The following is a 20,690-nucleotide window of genomic DNA, read 5'->3' as shown; positions in this document are numbered from 1 at the left end:
CCCTGGTCTCACTAGAGAGGCTATTCCACCAGGCAGGGGCCAGGGCAGAAAAAGCCCTGGCCCTGGGACCACCAAAAGGTTGGTATTAGCTGAATGGAGAGTCCTCCAGGGAAGGCGGTCCCGCAGATACGAAGGTCCCAGACCATGTAAGGCTTTAAAGGTAATAGCCAGCACCTTGAATCTGACCCGATAGTCCAGCTGGAGCCAGTGCAGTTGTTTATGATTATATAACCACTTACTTGACTGTCCTCTTATGATTGCACAAGCATCTGATGGTCCAGTACATTGCTCAGATCCTTGTCTGTTACATTCTTCATCACTTGTACCTACACAGGTATAGCATTGCAGTGCTTCACCTGTTATCAGTTAAAAACCACATGAAAATCTTAGTCACAAATAATAGTTGGAAACTAATATCTTTAAAAGACGGATAAATGTAATTCCACTGCATACAAAATTTGTCAGAGGATCTTGGAAAACCCAATTAAAAGTCCCTAGAGGTTTCTGTCATAAAAATTCATACATAAAAAAGCACATCTAGTCCATAAATAGTTGCGATTCAGTATGTATAATTTCCTAGGATTCTAATCACATCCTAATAAAGATGGGATTATTTAAGAAAGTTAAATGCCCACATGCATTTTTTCATTTGTTTTATCTAAAATGTTATCAGGTCAACCGGAATGAAAGAAGTTCTTGGTCCTAGGAATCTCAGTATGATAAAGGGCTCCCCTCTTCCTTCTCTTTTTATCCCAAGTTTGATGGTGAAAATTAAATAACTAATTGCAGTTACATTTACATTTATTGTTACGGCCATTGGCCAGCACAAAACAAGAGCAGTACAGTTTTCTCAAATGTAGGTGTCTCTGTCTTCACCACAGTTTCGCCACTGGCAAATTGCACTAAAAAGTTCATACTAGTATTATCGAATCATCAAAACAAAGTCTTTGGTATATTTACGGCTCCAAAAGATGCACTTGAAGCACCAGGACATTTAGATTAGAGAACTGGCTGTAATGGTATATAGTATACCTTGAGCTCAGCTGAAGCTGTCTGTCATTTCTGCATACTCCCATTTAAACAGGGCGTGAACCCTATCAAAAAGACCAAACTTGAAAAGATCAAATATTGAACTGCCAAGATAGACTATGCTACAGAAAGAATGGAGCAAAATTACTTACTTTGAGAAATGAAAAACACGCTGAGGAGAACCAAGGAGGCGAATGGCTTCATCATGGCAAGTCAAGGAATGTGCCATTAAACAAAGCACCCTGTTTGTCATTAAAGCTCTAATGCTTATTCAGCATAGCTAATCCGCTATAGATGATGTAGAGGATGAAGAGGTGTGCAGGATGCTACTTATCTAGCTTATTCTGGCTGGACTTTGAGCCAGATCAAAACTCCCCAGCCCCAGAGCCTTCTCAAGAACCTTTGTGTAGAAGAAAATTATTTTTGCCCCTGCCCCCAAGTCACTTGATAGAAATGTTTAACGCTATTTAACACCTTGACCATAGGAGTACATAGATTCTCAAGCATCCCAAATTAAACACACAAGCCTTAATCCTGAAAAGCACCAAATACCTCAACCTCATTTCAGCATGATCTTCCTGCACGTACGGAGTGTCAGACTTTGTTGATTTGTTTTCTTCACTAGCTTCATAGCAATCAGAAAGAGCTACTCCCAAATTTTAAACATGCACTTTACACCAGCGCTTTGCTAAAAACAAGTTGTGGGATTCAACATCTCCCACAGAGCACTCCATAACATATAGGTATGGACTTTAAAACTGGAAATAATATACCATTCTTCATAATAAAACACATTGCAAGGCAGAGTTTCTCTGGATGACGGGGCTCTCCAAGCACATGTTGAAGATGCTATAAATGCCAGGTTGAGGCTATTAAAAATAACCTGGCAAGACCTGGGTTTTGTTGTTGTTGTTGTTGTTTTGCAGAGGACATCTTTGCTTTCAATCTATCAAGGCCCACACAAGGTGGTTCTTGTGAGATGCATGCAGCAATGGATGCTGAAGTACTCCACATCTGGACTAAAGGGAGCATCATCACCTGATCCCCTAGATCCCCATAGGCACTTTCTGAGAGAAAGCCCATTGTGTAAAGTAATTGGAATGCTGGACTTGAGCAAAGGATACCCCAGGTTCTAAACCAGGTCATCTATAAAGTTCACTGTGTTCTCTTGTACAAACTACTGAGGTGGTTTTCACCCTCACAAAAAGACCTCTGCCAAGCTTCATATAATATATGTTCATTTAAACCATTGTAATGGAGAGAAGGCAGCATGGTATAGCCCAATCTTGTCAGATCTCAGAAGCTAAGCAGGGTTGGTTCTTGGAAGGGAGACCACCAAGGAAGGCACTGCAGAGGAAGGCAATGAAAACCACCTCTGCTTCTCTCTTGCCTTGAAAGCCCCTTGCTGGGGTCACCATAAGTTGGCTGCGACTTGAGGGCACTTTAAACACACACAAACCATTGTAAAGCAGTGTAAAACACACAGTATAGCATTTTTACCATCACTATAATTCACACTGCTTCCCTCATTTATATGTGGAAAGAGTTCGTCAAACTATTAAACACAAGAGCTTCAGAAGTGAACTGTTACGTGGGGAGAACTCTCATTGCTATTTTCAAGGCTCAAATAAGTACAGGGAGGGAGAAGCCACAACTCGGATCCAAGGCGGTGGAAACAGAAGTGTTTTTTAAAAAACTCTTTCCCACAGCAGCTCAGAAAACTGTGCCCCCCCAGCAACTTATTTGCCATGGCCGGGACGGGGGGGAATACTGCTGCAACTTGTATTTCACCTTCTTTCCTCTGAGCAGCTTGGTGGGGGGATCAATTTCCTTCAGGAGTGACATGGAAGAGAAGATTAGAAAACCCTCCCATGCTCAAGGCATCCTCTGCAGCTGCTTAATACTTTTAAAAAGAGTATGCCAGAAGATCCAATTCTTCATTTTCCTTATAACGTTTACCGTAGTTTATCTCTCACTTGAATGCTGCAAGTGAATGAGATGGCGGAATGAATATCCAATCAAGGATTTTCAGGTGATACTTGAAAAAATGTTCAATTAATTTGTGAAAATGTCCCCAGACCAGCTTTGGGAGGTTAATAATGGATAATATAACATTCACTCTGGTTTCTCTTAGTGACTAATTTTGAAAGCACACAGGCTAGAAAATCAGAGACAGATTACTAGATTAATGACATATTGCTGTCAAGTTGCTTCTGACTCATGGTGACCCTATGAATCAATGTCCTCCAAAGCATCCTATCGTTAACAGCCTCGCTCAGGTCTTGCAAACTAAGGGCTGTGGCTTCCTTTATAGAGCCAATCCATCTCTATAGAATCAATGACATGTAGATGGTTTTAAAGCAGCAGTGCTGTAGAATGCCATCTTAAAAAAATTGACAAAGATGTAAAATTAAGCCATACATATTTCCAAGATGGAAACATTTATTTACAGTAAAGAACTGAAGAGACATGCATCTTACTTTTTCAAGTCTTCATTTTATTTTACAAATCAGCAAATGCAGATTAAATTTACACACCTTAAGGCAAGAGTCCCCATGCAAGTAATACACGTTTATATTAAATCCAAAAAAAGACATCCAACATGGGAACTCATGTACAAAGGGAAGGCTTGGATGGGCAACTTGTAATTTATTAAAGACCTTGACAAATCTCCCTGATACAGGAACTTTTGAGATCAACTTGCTATGAATTATACTAGGAAAAAAATTGCAAACAATAGCAAGGAATTCTGATAGTCTTCTTAGTACTGCATACAATCAAATCAATATTTTTAAGAAAAGAAAAAAATACAGTAGTGCATACAAAAACGTGAAAATAGATCCCGTCCACATCAATGTGTAGACATCAGTGTGCCAATGGTCATATTGCACTCAAGGTTGAAATCCATGATTTTGGTTAAGTTAGCTTTTCCCCATTTTGGCAATCAGTTCATCACAAATCTTTGTCAATTCTTCTATTTCTTTATTCTAAAAACAAACAAACCAACAAAGACCGTAAACAGCTGTTAGAACAAACTTTTAGCGCAACATTATGGGTTGGATCCAGACTGACAGAGAAGGAGGTGAGATTTCTCCCAATTCCCCCTTCCTGCTGCAGACCCCCAGTTTGAATCTCATGAAGAGTTGTTTTTATATGCCGACTTTCTCTACCTTTTAAGGAGAATCAAACCAGTTTACAATCTCCTTCCCTTCCTCTCCATACAGCAGATACCCTGTGAGGTAGGGGAGGCTGAGAGAGCTCGAAGACACTAGCCCAAGTTCACCCAGGCTGCATGCACAGGTGTGGGGAAACCAACCTAGTTCTCCAGGAGTAGCATTTGGAGAAGATCAATTGGCTGCAGCAGAAGGGGGGAAGCAGAAAGTTCTGCTCTGCTGACCGAAGTGTTAGCAGAAAACTTAGTGTGGATTCTGTCCTTAGTCTGGACCATTTTGGAAATCTGTGAGCCAGTCAATTCAACTCCAACTCCCCACACACATACACACACACTCCATCATTACCCATCTGAAGAGCTCTAAGTACAGGAGCTAGCCTGTAACATTGTACATCAAGACTAACAGCACATTCCTGACCTTTAAGGGCGAAAGCCCTTAGAAGGCCAGGAAGGCACTGCGCCAGCGATGTGGCCCTCCACGCTGGCGTCTGGGCTACTTACGCCACAGTAAGTGGCCCCAACTCTGGCAGGGAGGGCTGGCTGCTGGGTGCCGCCACAGCAGCGCCACTCCAGGAAGCCGGCATCCCACCAGCGTAAAGGACTGCGCTGGCATCCCGGGGGCGTCCCTGGAGGAGTTCCTGGGATGTTCCTGGGGGAGGAGCTGCCATTAGGCAGCCTCCTGTCCCCGTTCACCCCGGGTACTCCGGTGAGAGGAACGAGGCTGCGCCAGCTTTTTGCTTGAGCAGCCTCGCTTTTCTCAATGGGGTGAAAGGCCCCGTTTGACAAAAAAAAAAAGGCCTCTAAAAGGTGGGCGTAGAATTGCTTAGGAGGCGGCACAGCTGTGCCTCCTCCCCACCGTCCCCAGCTGCTGCCAGCTCAGGAATGGGCTGTAAGAACTCCATTCTATTTTTAAACCCGGGATGCTCAGCTCAGTCCCTGGAAAATGGGATGTGCACATAAATGACATTATGGGCTGGTTTGATCAATACACATGGCAGGGAACATGTAGGAGGGGAAAAAATGCCCAGTCTCCCTATTCTACTTCCACAAACATCCAAATCTGAACAGATGCAATGTGTGCAGGCTCCGTGTCTGCAGCCTAGATTTAATTTAGGGGTCTACCACACGTACCTATACACATTGGGATTCATAACATCCAGATATTATACCACTGCATTGATTTCCACCAGCATCAGAGGCAGGGCTTGGCTGGGGGAGGGGGTCCAGGTGGCTTTTCCCCCTCTACACTTTATACAGGGCTATGTACTATCCACACTAGCCCACTGTGTATGCAGTGCAATTGTTATGGTCACTGTATGGAGCAGCAGCCATTGGGAGAATATTGGAGCTGGTATCTACAGAGTGCTCACAAATTTTGGCCAACTTCAGTGGGAACTAGATGGTAAAAATATCAACATTGTACTCCATAATCAAGTGAACTCCAGCCAAGGCTCATTGTCAGTGGAAAGCAAGGAGCTTAAAGCACATTCTGTCATGCGGTGGTCAAGTCTTGGCTGTACTTGCAAACTAATGCCTGAATACAAATGCACTGAGTTTGATTGTGGGGTCATGAGTTGTGACTTAAATTTACCAGAAATCATCATGTAGTCAAAGTAGTGACCAGAATTGTCCCATTCTGGATTCGTTCAGGCATGTCACTGCCTCATTGGACTAGCGGGTACCAAAAACACTGGCGCTTCTACCATTAGCATTATGACGTAATTGGCAACAAGTTACCTTTTGTTCCAGTGTTCTTTCCAACGCATCCACCTTCAGCTGCTCTTTACGGAGACTGGCCTGGTAAGCTGCTTGTTCTTGCTGGGCCTTGCCGCGGACTTGTGCAATTTCAGCATTGGCTCTATAGAAACGAAACAAGAGTGATTGAGGAGGAATGTCTTCTTTTGGTGTCTTCTGAATAAGAAGAATGTGCACATCAAAAGAAGAGTTGGTTTTTATATGCCAACTTTCTCTACCACTTAAGGAAGAATCAAACCGGCTTACAACCACCTTCCCTTCCCCTTCCCACAACAGACACCCTGTGAGGTAGGTAGGGCTGAGAGAGTGTGACTAGCCCAAGGTCACTCAGCTGGCTTCATGTGGTAGGGTGGGGAAACAAATCCAATTCACCAGATTAGCCTCCACCCCTCATGTGGAGGAGTGGGGAATCAAACCCGGTTCCTCCAGATCAGAGCCCCTCTCTCCAAACCATCGCTCTTAACCACTACACCACATTGGCTCTCAGTGTGAATGAGCAATGGGACCAGAAGCTTCTTTGGTACACAGTTATGTCAGCCACAAAATTTGCAAAAAATGGTTCCATTACTGCATCACATGCCACACAACAATTCAATGGGAATTTTATCATAAGGAAAGGCTGCATGTGTGCTATGGTTGTGTTAATCATACTGCACAAGTACAAGTTTTGGTACTGGATTCCAAAAACAACACTGGTTTTAAAAAGCAGGTGCCTAGCGTTTAGGGTTTGAAAGTTTAAGCAATGAATTATCAGAAACTGGGGGTGACGTGCCTTAGGGAGATGCGCTAAGCAGAATTTTGAGTTATCATGGACAGAAATTCAGTATAGCTCATCATTTCTCTTCATGATATGCAGAAGAAATGGCTCAGTGTTAGAACACACATGCTTTGCTCACAGAGGGTCTCAAGTTCAATCCTTGGCCTTTCCAGTTAAGGATCTCAGGTGCTTGCTTGGGAAAGGCTTTTATTTGCCTGAGATCCTCAAGAGCCACTGCACATCACAACAGACAACATTAAACTACATGGACCAATGATTTGTCTGAAGGTAGGACAGTTTCATATGTTCATAGATAAGGCAATAAATAGATGCAAATAGATGCAATTAGTTTCACTGGCATGGTGAATATATACAGGCCACAAAAGACTTCCCTTAGAACAGAACAGTGATCAGTTTGACCCTTTAAAAATTAATCAGACTCAGATTGCAAAAAATTAAACTAGTGGTAAACTAGAGTGAAGTCTTTGATCAAAACTCTGAGTCTCCTCCCCTCTCCCTTTCATTGGGAAATACCTGTCCAGTTTTTCCTCTGCATGAATTTTCAGGGCTTGGTATCTTTGTTCCTCTTTTTTCACTCGTGATAAGTATTCCTGTGCACATTTCTTTAATACTTCTTCATTCTTAAATGGAAAGAATAAGAAATGTTACTGGAAGATTCATGAATGAGATTTCATTTTTTCCTCTTTGGGTTGATCAAGCTCTACAATTTCAAATATACCACCTCTTTGCTGAAAGTACAACGAACAGATAATTCAACTTCTGGTTAACGCACAGCAGTTAGATTTCAGTACAGTCTATGTCCAGATCTTCTGGTGGAGAGGGTGGCCAGAAATGCATCTTACCAACTTAGACTGGTTTGATAGTTGTGTCATTTTCTAGAGAGGAACCATCCAGCTACATCCAGCCCTTCGTCAAAGGAACCTCAGTTAAAATGATAGCAGAAGCTCACAGGTATGACAGATAAATATGTGCATGGACAAGTTTACAGGTATACATTCACAGTCACTTACCTTCCTAAATCCTTCAAGAACTTCTTTCATTTTCTCATATCTTCTGAAAAGATCTGCTAAAGATTTTTCCACTGAATTCAGGTCTGATAACGCTTGCTCTTTTTCCATAACTAGTTGTTGAACTGTGTGATGGGACATAGACTTTTCTCTCTGCTCATCCTCTGTGAAAAACAATGATAGAAGTTCTTTTATTTTATTTTTGGACAAAGGAAACCAAAGTGACCACATCTATCGATAGTGGTATATTCTAAATGAAATGCTGATGAGCTGTGCTTCTCTTGCACAGAAACAGGCATTAAGTGCAAAATCATCCCATCCTGTGGCAACAAAGTTAAGACCCCAGAAAGGCAAATTCAAACTCCACGGTGGCAAACATGCATTGTCTTCAGTGGTGTACTAATGTGGGGCTTGTAGCAAACTCCAGCTCCTTGATAGGAATGTCTGTATAACACACCTACTATGAACCCTATTATGCTGAGTACTGTAACATATACCTCTTTGCATAATCTAGTGTAGCTTCAGTAGAGATACTCAACGTTTTTTTTTAAGTCAACTATTTTCAGCGCTTTCCTAAAAAAAAACTAAGCGACATATGCCTATTACTTCTTTAACAATGTGTGCAGAAAACGTTCTATAACTGAAGCTCATGTGTGCCCATGAATTTCTATTCCATCATTACATAAAGCACCAGGGAAGAGACGAAGAAAAAACAATGGTGTAGTGGGTAAACAATTCATTCCAATATGATAATAACCCCTACACATTTTGCACTGAGCGTCCTTGGGAAATCTGTACATACGTAAAAAAAACCAAAAAGAAAAAGTTCCAGTAGAATCTTGTGATCTTTATTCTCCTATTTACAATGTCATGTTCTCATATGTGAACTGAACACACATCAGAAATTGAAACACATTCTTGTCGGAGAAGTGCTCAAGTAACCACTTAAGATATGCGTCTTCTTTCCTTATCTGATGATATAAGTGGTCATTGCCTTTTCAACAAATATGAATATAAGGCTGAGGAGGTATGTTCCATTAAAAGATAAACGTGGAATTTTATACCTCAATCCTTAAGCAGGTTTACTTGGAAGTAGGTTCAACTGTGTTTAATGGGACTTTCGCTCAAGTATGTGAGAGCAGGATTACAGCCCCAGGCATATTCTTCACATGTCCTTTTTTATATTTATAAACTAATTTTTCATCTTCTGAATAATAGTGTGGTGGAAAGTGTTGTCAAGTTGGAGCTGACTTTTGGCAACCCCATAAGGTTTTCAAGGCAAAAGACATTCAGAGGTGGTTTGCCATTGTCTGCCTCTGCATAGCAACCCTAGACTTCCTCGGTGGTCTCCTATTAACGACTAACTAGGACCGACTCTGCTTAGCTTCCAGGATCTGAAAAGATCAAGCTAGCCTGGGCCATCCAAGCTGTGCTGTAACTGAATACCAGATCTTTATTTTAAACTATTTATTTGATTATAATTTCTGATATACAGTTAAATTCCTAAAAAATACCTCATCCCTCTTTTATATTTTAACCTATAACTCCAGGACTTGGTTGCAAATTAACTTTTCCCAGAGTTGTCTCTTAATCCTGCACAAAAAATTATTCCTATCCAATACTGTACAGCTGTGAAATTATTTGCTCAGATTCTGCTGTGTGAAGCACTAAAATAGTTCTATATGATACAAAGGTAGATTGCAGTTTTTAAAAAGTTGCTTGAGAAATTCAAGTGTGAGATGCACAGGATATTAGCCAGATTTCAAACTAAATTTTGAAAGGAAGGATTAATTTTAACTACCTTTTATACACATGGGAAGGAAATAAGAACGGCTTCCTGTAACACATTTGACCAAGAACTTTTCTGTAGCCATGTCTACCTAATGATAGCAGTTATACTGAAAATATTATTTTCAATATATATACTGACACATGCTTCAGACACACTTCAGGGTAGCTAAGAAAAAGTAAAAGCCATCACAACTACGTTATAAAATGTGGGCTTGGTATTCACACTATTAAATGAGAACATATACTTTCCTCCTCTTAAATTATGTGGGAGCTTTGATATGTTCCAGCAGCAGAAGAGATATTAAGGATGACCCACTATAATTCATAAGGGAGGGGCATTATAAGGGAAAGCAGTTCAGCAGGCTAGAAACCTTACACTTTCTTGAGAAGTGGTTAGAATCAGCAGGAAAGGAAGCTACTGAACCACAGCCTGACATAACTCTAAGCATGAGCTGGTCAGCAAATGTGATTACTTAAAAGCCATGAGCAAGTTATGATGCCCATCTGAAATGATTTTTTTATTTATTAAATTTATTAAAACATTTATATCCCACCTTTCCTTATGGTTCAAGGTGGCATTCTACTTTTGTGTGAGGGAATCCTACTCTGGAGCATTCCCCAACTATGAGGGCACTTGGGGGGGAGGGGTAGATTACTCAGAGCTGCTACAAGAAAGAAGCTGATAACCTCCCATGTATGAGAACAGCATCAGAGCATGCAACCTGGGATCATGGCCCCTATTTTTCCTTTGGTTTTTTCAGAACAGCTAAGAAATCAGAACTGAGAAATCTTTACATTTTACTACGTACCAGACTTTCTTAACAATGGAATGGTAAAGCAAATTCAAAATCAACTGGTGAAATCCATTTTTTATTCTATCTCTGTCTTTTTGATACCAAATATTTCAATCTCTATATGTTTTTGATTGTCTGGCACAATTCCTGCATTACTGTGGTCTTCACGTTATTTCTCTTATTTCTTCATAATCAGCTCCAAAATATCCCATCCTTTGTTCTACCTTTTTGACACAAACTCCACCACTCTCTCCTACCAGACATCAGAAAGAGCAGCTTCTCACATTATGCCAAAGTAGGGGAAAGGCACATCTTCTCTTCACAATTCTGCAGTAACTACCTTTCCTATAGTGAACTGAATGACTTGTCTCCATAAGTGGAATTTTCACATCTCTCCATGGAATGTGCTTGCTGCCTCATGAAAGATAGTGCAATATTGCAAGAGCTTCTTTCTTCTCTTAAATGTATAAATAAGTGGCCAAAAAGAAAATGTCAATCAGCCCTGAAATTTCTATCATACACGAGGCAATACTGCAAGTAGTTTGTAAGCTACTGGGGTATCTGTCATCTGGGAGTGATAAAATATGACGTCAAACACTATTTGACACTGAACCTGAGGTTAAAGGGGACAATGAATCCCACTCTCAAAATCTGCCAAGGCTTTGGAAACATGTTAGTTTTCCAGGTCTGGTATTCCCTACAAAGACAGAAAATACACAGGATAAAAGCAAACGGGAAAAAATGCAGTCTGCAGGTGCCAAAGTTGGCAAAAGCTTTACTTACCGGGCTTGCCTTGGTTTTGGATTTGCAAGCAAAGAACAAGAAGCAACAAAAATGGAAGCAAATAGGGGGAAAAAATCAAGGAATTTATCAAGGAAGCAGAAAAGCTTAAATGCAACAATCTGAAATACAGAGAGCACAATAGCCCTTTAGTTTTAGGATGGAGAAAGTCAAACCATCATTTTGAATGAATGAATTGGGTGCCAGCTGTCTAATATAGGGACAAATAAATGTATGAATGAATGGTTCAACAAGAGGAAGTGTTATAAATGTGAATAATGGTTCTATATAAGACTAGTACAAAATGGCCCAGGAAACATTCAAAGTGAACAAAAAATCCTTGTCTCTAGCAAGAGTTCTTCAAACAGGTAAACGTATCTCTCTCTCTCTCTCTCTCACACACACACACACACGTACATATGTAAATATGTATGTATGTATGTTAATGCACACTGGCACTATGTATAATGATCAAGGTCAGACTATGACAAATGTGGAAAACTATTCAAATGTTGAAAACAATGTAGATGCAATTGAACTTTACAGTGCAGACATCCATGCAAGAGACAGATGTTAAGGAAAACTGAACAGCTTTAAAAAAGAAAGAAATTATTTGAAGACAGACAATCTCAAAGGCAAGGTGCCAACAGATACTAAACAAGCGCTGCACAATTCGTGAAAGAGTTCCTGCCTCAGAGCAGTAAGTCTGAACTAAGCTCACAAACACTGTAGCCACTAGCAAGAGTTAGAACAGTACAAAACAGTGAATTAGATGCTATTTAAAAGCTCCATCAGGACCAGTTGACCTAATTCAGTCTTCTATCAAGAGCACAATATATTCAAACTGCAGATTTATAAAGAGCTCAGAAGGATCCTTCCAAGCTGTGAGCAGGAATTGTTCTGATATACTTTCTTAAACTGAGTTTTTCTTATATCCTGCAGGGTGGTGGGGGAGAGAAAGTGAGTGAACTTAGGTTGGGAGTGGAAACCAGACTACAGAAATTATGTTTTAAAAATCAAAGCCACGATAAATGCGCCAAAGCGCCTGACCACTGTGAGTCTTATTTCCCTGTCATCGGCCTACACCGGTCCCAACACCCAGGTGACCAACACCGAATGCATACCAGCTAAATTGAGGTCTGCATGGGCTGTAGTTACAATGCCTTCCAGAAAAGCAGTGCAAGATAAATTCTATGGTCACAGCCATGTTAGTCTGCGGGCAGCCAAAAGAGTCACAAGACTTTTATTTTGCGTGCAAAACAGCCATTTAGGCCAACACCTGTACTTCTTTTCTCTCTAACAGGATACTGCCTGAAAATGCCAGTCAAGGATTTTCAAGTCTATTTTGGGTGACCCTCACAAGAATTACATGCACATTTGCAAATCTGTCAAAGCCCACGGTTCCCTAAATTCAAGCTTTCACTGAAACTCACGATTTAATCTTCACTATAGTTAAGAATAGGGATCAGTGGGGATTCAATTGTACTGGTGGAGAAACGGCAAAGGATGGCCCCCAAAGCAGTTCAAAATGACTAAGCAAGATCTGAAACTTCTCAATTAAGGTTTCGACAAGAGGAGAGGAATGAATCAAAATCACAAATGCAGTAAACTTTGTCCCAGTATTCATAATTCCAGTTAGCAGCACCAAAGGAGACTCGGTGCTCAGAGACTAGTTTTAAAGCATATGATCTACAAAGTGATCTGGCTCCAAGAAGTGCTAGAATATCTCTAAGAATGGTATATAAGCTACTCTGAGCTCTTGGAAGTAAGAGAAGCATTGCAAGACAGTGATTTTTGCACAGGAGGCATATTCTGTGTGTGAGTTAAGTGCTGTCAAGTCGCAGGCAACCCCTTTTGGGTGGTCTCCCACCCAAATACTAACCAGGGCCGACCCTGCTTAGCTTCTGAGATCTGACGAGATCAGGCTAGCCTGGGCCATCCAGGTCAGGGCAGGCATATTCTAGGGGCTCATTTATGTGAAGGGAGAAGAATGCAGAAAGGAATAAAAGTTAAGCGGGCGTGGTCAAGACACTTGTTTCTACGTCTTGATTTGAGGGAAGCCAAATCACGGAGAGCTCAAAACGAAGGGCAAGTGATAGGTAACTCTAAGGAAATTTCTTTCACTGGGGATGCTCCCAGAGATAGCCTGCTATCAGAACCAAACACAATATGTGCACAGCACATATTGGAAACACTTAAGAACACACGTATTGTGCTGAAAGACATGGGAGAACTAATAAAAGGAACAAATCAGGAAAGCATCATGAAATGCACAAACAGGAACAGAAACGACTAACTGGAGCAGGTGCAAAACACCACAGTTTATACCCACAAATGCAAAGTATAATGAAATCTTTAATTTCGTATTTCTAACTGGCACAAATCCTTCTGTATTTGTCTGTGTTCCTGAAACAGAAGCCCCATAAGCTGGCTTCAACTAAAAGATGCACTCCCGGGCAACTGAAACTTAGCAGCTGTTTCTCATCTGCTAAACAATAAGTTTTCTGTTCCAATTTATTTGCATCTGAAAGAACACATGTGGTTACACCCAATTTACAAGACCCATATTCACTGTGAACTTAGCTGACTTTACCAAGTCCCTTGGACTTAACAGTTGCATGTTGACAAGAACCAAATTACACAGCTTCCAATTGTTACATAAATACTTTAAACCCTTCAAGGTTATATTCCTTCATGGGTCCTGGGTCTGAACAGCCATTGCATCCCAAATGAAGTAGACATAAAGATTTATTTTTTATCTAATTAATAACTGTCAGGCTGAGCCTGGTAGCACCATTTTCTAATGAATACCATTTATTCTGAGTGCATAAACTTCCACAGGCAATATATAGATGTTGCTGTGTTAATAATTCCCCCCCCCCATAAAATAGTTCTCCTAGACCGGGGTGCACGAATTAAGCAGTTGGGTCGACCATTAAGGGGTCCCGACTGGAGCTGTGGGATGCATAACAGCTCTGTTACATGATGTTGCACAACTCCAGCATGGTGCAGTGGTGAAGAGCGGTATTTCGGAGTGGCGGACTCTGATCTGGAGAACCAGGTTTGATCCCCCACTCCTCCACGTGAGTGGCGGACTCTAATCTGGTGAGCCGGGTTGGTTTCCCCACTCTTACACAATGAAGCTTCATGTGTAGGAGTAGGGAAACAATTTTATGAACGAAATTTATTAACACAGCTCTTTCAATGGGACAGACTTCTGTGTCATGGCCACTTCCAGTCTAGGACAAAGAAATCTCTATCTCACGACAGAAGCATGTCCCGTGCCCATGAAACTCCTGCTTCATCCAGAGCATGGGTGTAGCACATATTTGCTAGGCAGCTGATGGGGTACACTTGAGAATGTTGCTTCTCCCTCTCTCAACTCGGTGGATGCATTCTGAACACTCACCCAGTCAGGGAAACTTCTGCTATAAGTTTTCCAGGCGGTGTTCACAATGTTGTCTATCTCAGCTGGGAAGTAGTGTTGAGACCATTCTGGGGGGGGGGCAGATGGTGGGTGTACAGGCTGTAGGCTGTACCACCCCAGCACTAGATTCAAGTCTTCACTTACAATACGCACTCCTATCCAACCTGATTTAGAGTCCCCAAGACAAACTCAAATATTAACAGAGGTTAGAAATACCCCCGAAATATACGAGTCTTGCAATATTTTCAGAAGTAATATTTTATATAAATTATTTACCTATGTATCAACACAGAACACTGACATGCAATCATGCGTTTAGTGAGAATACTTTCATGGATGATTGAGAGTAAATGCGAAAAAAATCATTCTGGATATTCGGCAGAGTGGAGCTTACCAACTGCTCAGTTGTCCCCTTGCCCTACGAATCTTTGTCCTGATCAACCATCATTTTCTTGACTGCAGCATTATATTGGTCCAACCCACAATTGCAATATGAGAGACTACTGTGCACATGACCATGGAAATAAAATTCCACTGTAATCTACGGAGCCTGTTATCACATTGCAATCCTCAAGAGCGTCTTCACATATGTTCAAGGGATTGCATTTATGCAATGAAGGTTTCCGACCGCTTTTTCTAAAGATTACCTTTGTGCATTTGGCAACTCCCCAAAGTAGAGCTGTGCGACAAGGGAGGCTGTGTGCCCTGTTGTGGGCACACAGCTATTTGGACTGTGTACTGAACTGTGACCAAGGTCCTTACGATAGTATTGCCAGTTACTATTGTGCTTCTCATATGTAGCAACTGGTGAAATAAGAACTTCTGCTAATAATTTGAATAATTTTAGTGTCACCGATTGGTATTATTCACTGAACTGAAAGCTGGGTCATCCTGATAAGAGTTATATTTAAATGCAAGAACCCTGTACAAGATTAAATCCTATCCAGAGGAGAGGATGAATGTACAAAGCAAGAGCTGCAACCAGCTAAGTGTCTCAGCGCTCATTTTAATCAGAAAGCAAGATTGGTTCTCCGGGACTAACTAGCCACCCCTGTCCCAAAGATACTATCAAAAGTTGTATTGATTTTTAAAGCAAGGACAAGAACAGCTGAGATCAGAAGTAGAACTGAACTTTCAATATGTACGAATGAGAAGTCTTTTTCATGACAATTTCACCTACCGATCATCTGAGCGATCGTCTTCTCATATTCTGAAACAATTTTCCTATAAAAGAAAATGAAAAAAGTGGTACAAATGTCCAAAAAAGGTTAAGGATTGCAATGAAATATATTCAGACTAAGACTTACTAAATAGCTTCATTATATACATGAAGACAAATATGTGCCAGTTTTGACATGACAATGTTTAATCAAGCATTAATTCACATACAGAACAATACACATAGTATCTGCCACCTGCATATTGTAAGCTGCTTGATATCCCCTGCTGTCATGGTATATTTGGACAATGTGTACACTCATAAGTGCATGGAGAGCTTTATCAACCACCCATGAACATACATAGAACCACCCTTGCACTGAGTTGGTCCATGCATCTCCATACTGACTATTCTGATTGGCAGCGTCTCTCCAGGATGTCAGACAGAGAAAGGCATTTCCCAGCATCTGCTATCAGAAATCTTTACCAGGAATTAACACCGGGATTCTCTGCACGAAAAACATGCACTTCCAAGGCAGCACCATGATCATGCCACACAACTGCCAGGCCAACTTTGATATGGTAAGTGAACTGGAGGCCCCTTGGCTGTCTTCTGGCCCTACTTTGGACCATTTCAGTCAGCTCTCAGGGACCGATGTTGACAGGATCCTGGCTGCAGCAAAGCCACCTACTTGCCTCCTGGACACGTGCCCCTTATGGTTGGTAAAAGCCTAAGTCTAAGCAGGTACACACTCCCCTGGAAGCTATTATTAATCTATCCATTGGTTCAGGGGTCTTCCCGGGGTCTTTGAAGGAGGCAGTAGTAACACCCCTGCTCAAGAAACCATCTCTAGATCCAACTGATCTGGCCAACTACTGCCCAGTCTTGAATTTACCGTTTCTGGGCAAGGTAGTTGAAATGCCAGTGGCTGAGCAGCTTCAATATGCCTTGATGAAATGTCAGCCCTTGATCTGTTCCAGTCCCGCTTCCGGCCTGGCCACAGGATGGAGTCTGTGCTGGCCACCCTCACAGATGACCTCTGAAGACTGCTGGATCAATACGGGTAAGCACTACTGCTCTTGCTCGACCAATCAGCAGTATCTGACATGGTCGATTACTATCTTCTGACCCACCGCCTTGCTGACATCTGAGGTATTTGTGGGACAGCCCTTCGATGGTTGATCTTTTTTCTCCATAGTCAGGGACAGAGGGTGGTGCTTGGGGAGAGGAACTCCACTCAGCGTCCTCTAGTGTGTGGGATGCCTCAGGGAACAATCCTCTCCCAAATGCTTTTTAATAGCTATATGCACCCCCTTGCCAGGCTGGTTCAGAGTTTTGGGCTGGGGTGTCATCAGTATGTTGATGACACCCAGCTCTTCCTGTTGATTGACAGCTGGATGGACCCCATCCCAGATACTCCAGCCGAGTGCCTGGGGGCTGTGGTGGGATGGCTCAAGCAGAGTCGGCTGAAACTGACGGAGGACCTGTGGCTAGGCCACACTGGACTGGATTGAGTAGATCTTTTGCGGACTCTTGACAGAGTTCAGTTGATACCATCGGCTTCCGCCAGGAGTCTGGGGGTGATCCTCGATGATTCTATTTCTCTGGAGGCCCAGGTCACTAGTGTTGCTAGGTCAGCCTTTTTCCATCTTCGCTGGCCCCAGCAACTTATGCCCTACCTGTCTCCTTCTGACCTAGCCACAGTGATCCATGCAAAAATCACCTCCAAATTAGATGACCGTAACTTGCTCTATGCAGGGCTGCCCTTGAAACTGCTCCGGAAACTACAATTGGTCCAGAATGCAGCTGTACGGGCACATATTTAACCTGTGCTCTGCCAGCTACACTGACTTCAGATTAATGTCCAGATCAAGTTCAAGGTATTGGTGCTTACCTTCAAAGCCCTAAATGGTCTGGGGCCTTCATATTTGCAGGACTGCCTCTTCTGTTATATCCCCCGAAGAGCTTTGTGCTCTTCCTCTGACAATCTTTTAGTTATCCCTGGCCCAAAGACTATCCGGCTGCCCTTGACTAGGGGCCACGGCTTTTTCGGCCATGGCCCCTGTCAGGTGGAACTCTCTGTCCAAGGAGACACAGGCCCTGACAGATCTTTTTCCAGATCCAGAGACCCTGTTAGACTGTTCTGCCAGGCCTATGGTTGAGGACAGCCATGGTTTACATCTGTTTAGTGACATGGATTCTTGTGCTCCCCTACCACTTGCCTCTTCCTTCCAGCTCTCTCCCTCTCCAGTCTCCCTTTTTTTTTTCATGTTTACCCAGTCTGAATTCTTGACAATTTCCCCCTGCTATTGGACTGCTATTAGATTAACAGCTGGGGGGGTGTTGAATGATTAGTGATCACCATATTTTAAATGTTGTTAATTCTCTATTTTAATGTATTGATTTTTTGTGTTTTATGTTCTATATTATTATTGTACTGATGATGTTTTTTTATCTTGTTGTAAATTGCCCTGAGCCCTGCTTTGGCAGGGGGAGGGTGGCATATAAATAAAATATTGTTATTGTTATTATTGTTGTTGTTACTATCATTATAACTAGATATGTAAAATTCTTGGAAATTTTGAAGTGGAGCATCCGCACTGGAGTTTTCTGCACACTTTTGTTCGTCAGTTGCCTTTTTCCTTTCTGCATCACTGGCTTTTTAAAATAATCCTCACTGGTAATGACAGCAACATGGAGAATCCTACCCAGCCTTACATAACCAGAGTTTGTGGTACAATTTCTGATTTAAACAAACCAAGGTTTATCATGACACCCAAATGCAAAATAATAGTTCCAAAGCTACAAAACTTCTGAACTAAACTGACTAAAAGACCTGCATTAACAAAACTACAAACAGTTCATAACTTTAGAACAGGAATGATTCAGCCTTATTAAAATCCAATAAGAGATCTGTCAGTGACTTGAATGTAAGGCAGATTTTGCTCTTCTGCAATTCTATATGGAAGTGAATCCTTAAAATTGGCAATTTTGCATTGAAGAGTATGGGTGGGGACAGAAGACTGTATTGCCTAATCCTGTATCTATTTCAATATTAAAATTACTGTGTTCTGAGTGGAAAAACTACAAAAGTCACCTGTGACGTCACAGCACAGTCCATTCAATTTATGAAATTAAAACCTGGAAAGCAAAATTATTATTCCAAAGCATTGTCCTCATTTTCAACACACACTCATATCCTACTTTGAATTTGTTTTCAAAAAGAGGCAAGCTAGAATAAGCAGATTAAAACTGATTTAAGCGGCTGATCCATGCCTTTCCACAGAGAATCAGGCTAATGAAATGTGACTAGCTTGATCCCTAGTTTTTGAGTGACAAGTCACATTTTACAAAGTGAGTTTTCAAAGTTCTTTGCATGACTTGCAGTGCAATCTCAAGCAGAATTACACTCTTCCAAACCCACTGATTTCAATGGATTTAGAAGAGTGCAACTCTGTTTAGGATTATACTGTTGCTGCGCTCCCCTTCCCCCAAAATGTGTGTTGTGCTGAATATGGCACGATTAGTTCAGAGGCTGAGGATAGATCCTCAAAACAGAAACAAATTCTACTAGTTCCATATATAAGGCCCTTAAATTTAAAATGACCCGTGCTTTAATCAAAATCCTACGTTACTTTCCACTGGATTTAACTTTGGCCACGATGAACAGATCCCAAAGCCAGTAGCACCCAAACCACCAAGATGTTCTGTGCAAGTCCCGATGACAACTGAATAAGAGTGAATTGCTCAATGGTTTGCCCAAGAGGTTTAGGACTTTGTGTTCTGTGCAATGTCCATAAGAGTTGACCATGACAAACATTTCAAAACAGTATCCACCCAAACGGCAGATGCTTGGTTTCTCAGACTAACGTGTAGTCATCTCAACTGTGTATGCAAATATTAAGGTAAAGGTCCCCTGTGCAAGCACTGAGTCATTCCTGACCCATGGGGTGCATCACATCCTGACGTTTACTAGGCAGACTTTTGTTTGCGGGGTGGTTTGGCAGTGCCTTCCCCAGTCATCTACACTTTACCCCCAGCAAGCTGGGTACTCATTTTACTGACCTTGGAAGTATGGAAGGCTGAGTCGACCTTGAGCTGGCTACCTGAAACCAACTTCCGTTGGGATCGAACTCAGGTCGTGATCAGAGCTTGGACTGCAGTACTGCAGCTTTACCACTCTGCGCCACGGGGCTCTTATGTAAATATTACCAGCATATTTTCAGATTCTCAATTAACAGTAAAAGCTAAAGAAAAAGATCCTTGTAAAACAGTCACTACGAGGTTTTCTTTTAAGGGCTAGGTGAACTATGTCTGATAGGAATCTTGCTTGCTTTCCAGAATTGTCAAAAGTTACACGAGGTCATAAACATATCCCTTACATTCCACACAGCGCAGGAGCAATTTAATTCATTTTAAAGTACTGGTTTAGAAAGAACCCAAACACATACTCACCTCATTTCTATTACTTCCCTCCTGCTCTCTTCATATTTATCTTTCCATTCCGATACTTCTCTTTCCTTAGTTACAACCTGTTGCAAAAGAAACCGTTTATTACATCTTAAAGAGCAAAAAGGAGGTTGCCGCAGAATATCCTAAAGAAATGTAGCAGAACAAAATTTCTAAATCAAAATGCACTGGGGTTGGTTAGCTGGGACCATACTTGTACTTTTGCTGTTGAACAAAATGTTATGGGTAAGAAAGTTATATAGAAGAGTGACAAATCAGTATCCAAGGTCTACTTCAGACCAGAAATAGGAAATGTACATTTCCAACAATGAATATGGCTGAAAGAAGGTAGCTCAGGCCTTGGTTTGAATTCTACTGGAGTTAAAAAATCTGTAATATGTGTAAAGCAGCTCTAGTCCACTCAAATTTCCAGTAACAACTTTGCAACATACGAAGCTGAATTCAAAATGTTGAAACCTTAGCTCATGAATTACATTGTAAGTATTTCATCAGCTTTGACCAAAGACTTCTAGGCACATAGACATGGTA

At 41.6% G+C, this 20,690-nt stretch overlaps 1 protein-coding gene across 7 annotated transcripts in view; it reads right to left on the bottom strand.

Annotated features, from left to right (window-relative positions):
* Positions 1 to 3,505: 3,505 nt before the first annotated feature.
* Positions 3,506 to 20,690, bottom strand: part of TACC2 (transforming acidic coiled-coil containing protein 2) — a 164,698-nt gene continuing 147,513 nt past the window's right edge. For all 7 annotated transcript variants that reach the window (XM_056850218.1, XM_056850219.1, XM_056850221.1 and 4 more), the window contains 6 exons: positions 20,148 to 20,224; positions 15,714 to 15,757; positions 7,745 to 7,905; positions 7,248 to 7,354; positions 5,939 to 6,059; positions 3,506 to 4,016 (listed from right to left, as the gene is read on the bottom strand). In XM_056850218.1, coding sequence (XP_056706196.1) covers positions 3,951 to 4,016; positions 5,939 to 6,059; positions 7,248 to 7,354; positions 7,745 to 7,905; positions 15,714 to 15,757; positions 20,148 to 20,224 — 576 coding nt within the window. In that variant the 3' untranslated portion in view covers positions 3,506 to 3,950. The remainder of the gene's footprint in view (positions 4,017 to 5,938; positions 6,060 to 7,247; positions 7,355 to 7,744; positions 7,906 to 15,713; positions 15,758 to 20,147; positions 20,225 to 20,690) is intronic.

Source organism: Euleptes europaea, chromosome 5 (assembly GCF_029931775.1).
Source record: "Euleptes europaea isolate rEulEur1 chromosome 5, rEulEur1.hap1, whole genome shotgun sequence".
In the NCBI taxonomy this organism is placed as follows: Eukaryota; Metazoa; Chordata; class Lepidosauria; order Squamata; family Sphaerodactylidae; genus Euleptes; species Euleptes europaea.
This window is presented reverse-complemented; position numbering and strand designations above follow the sequence as displayed.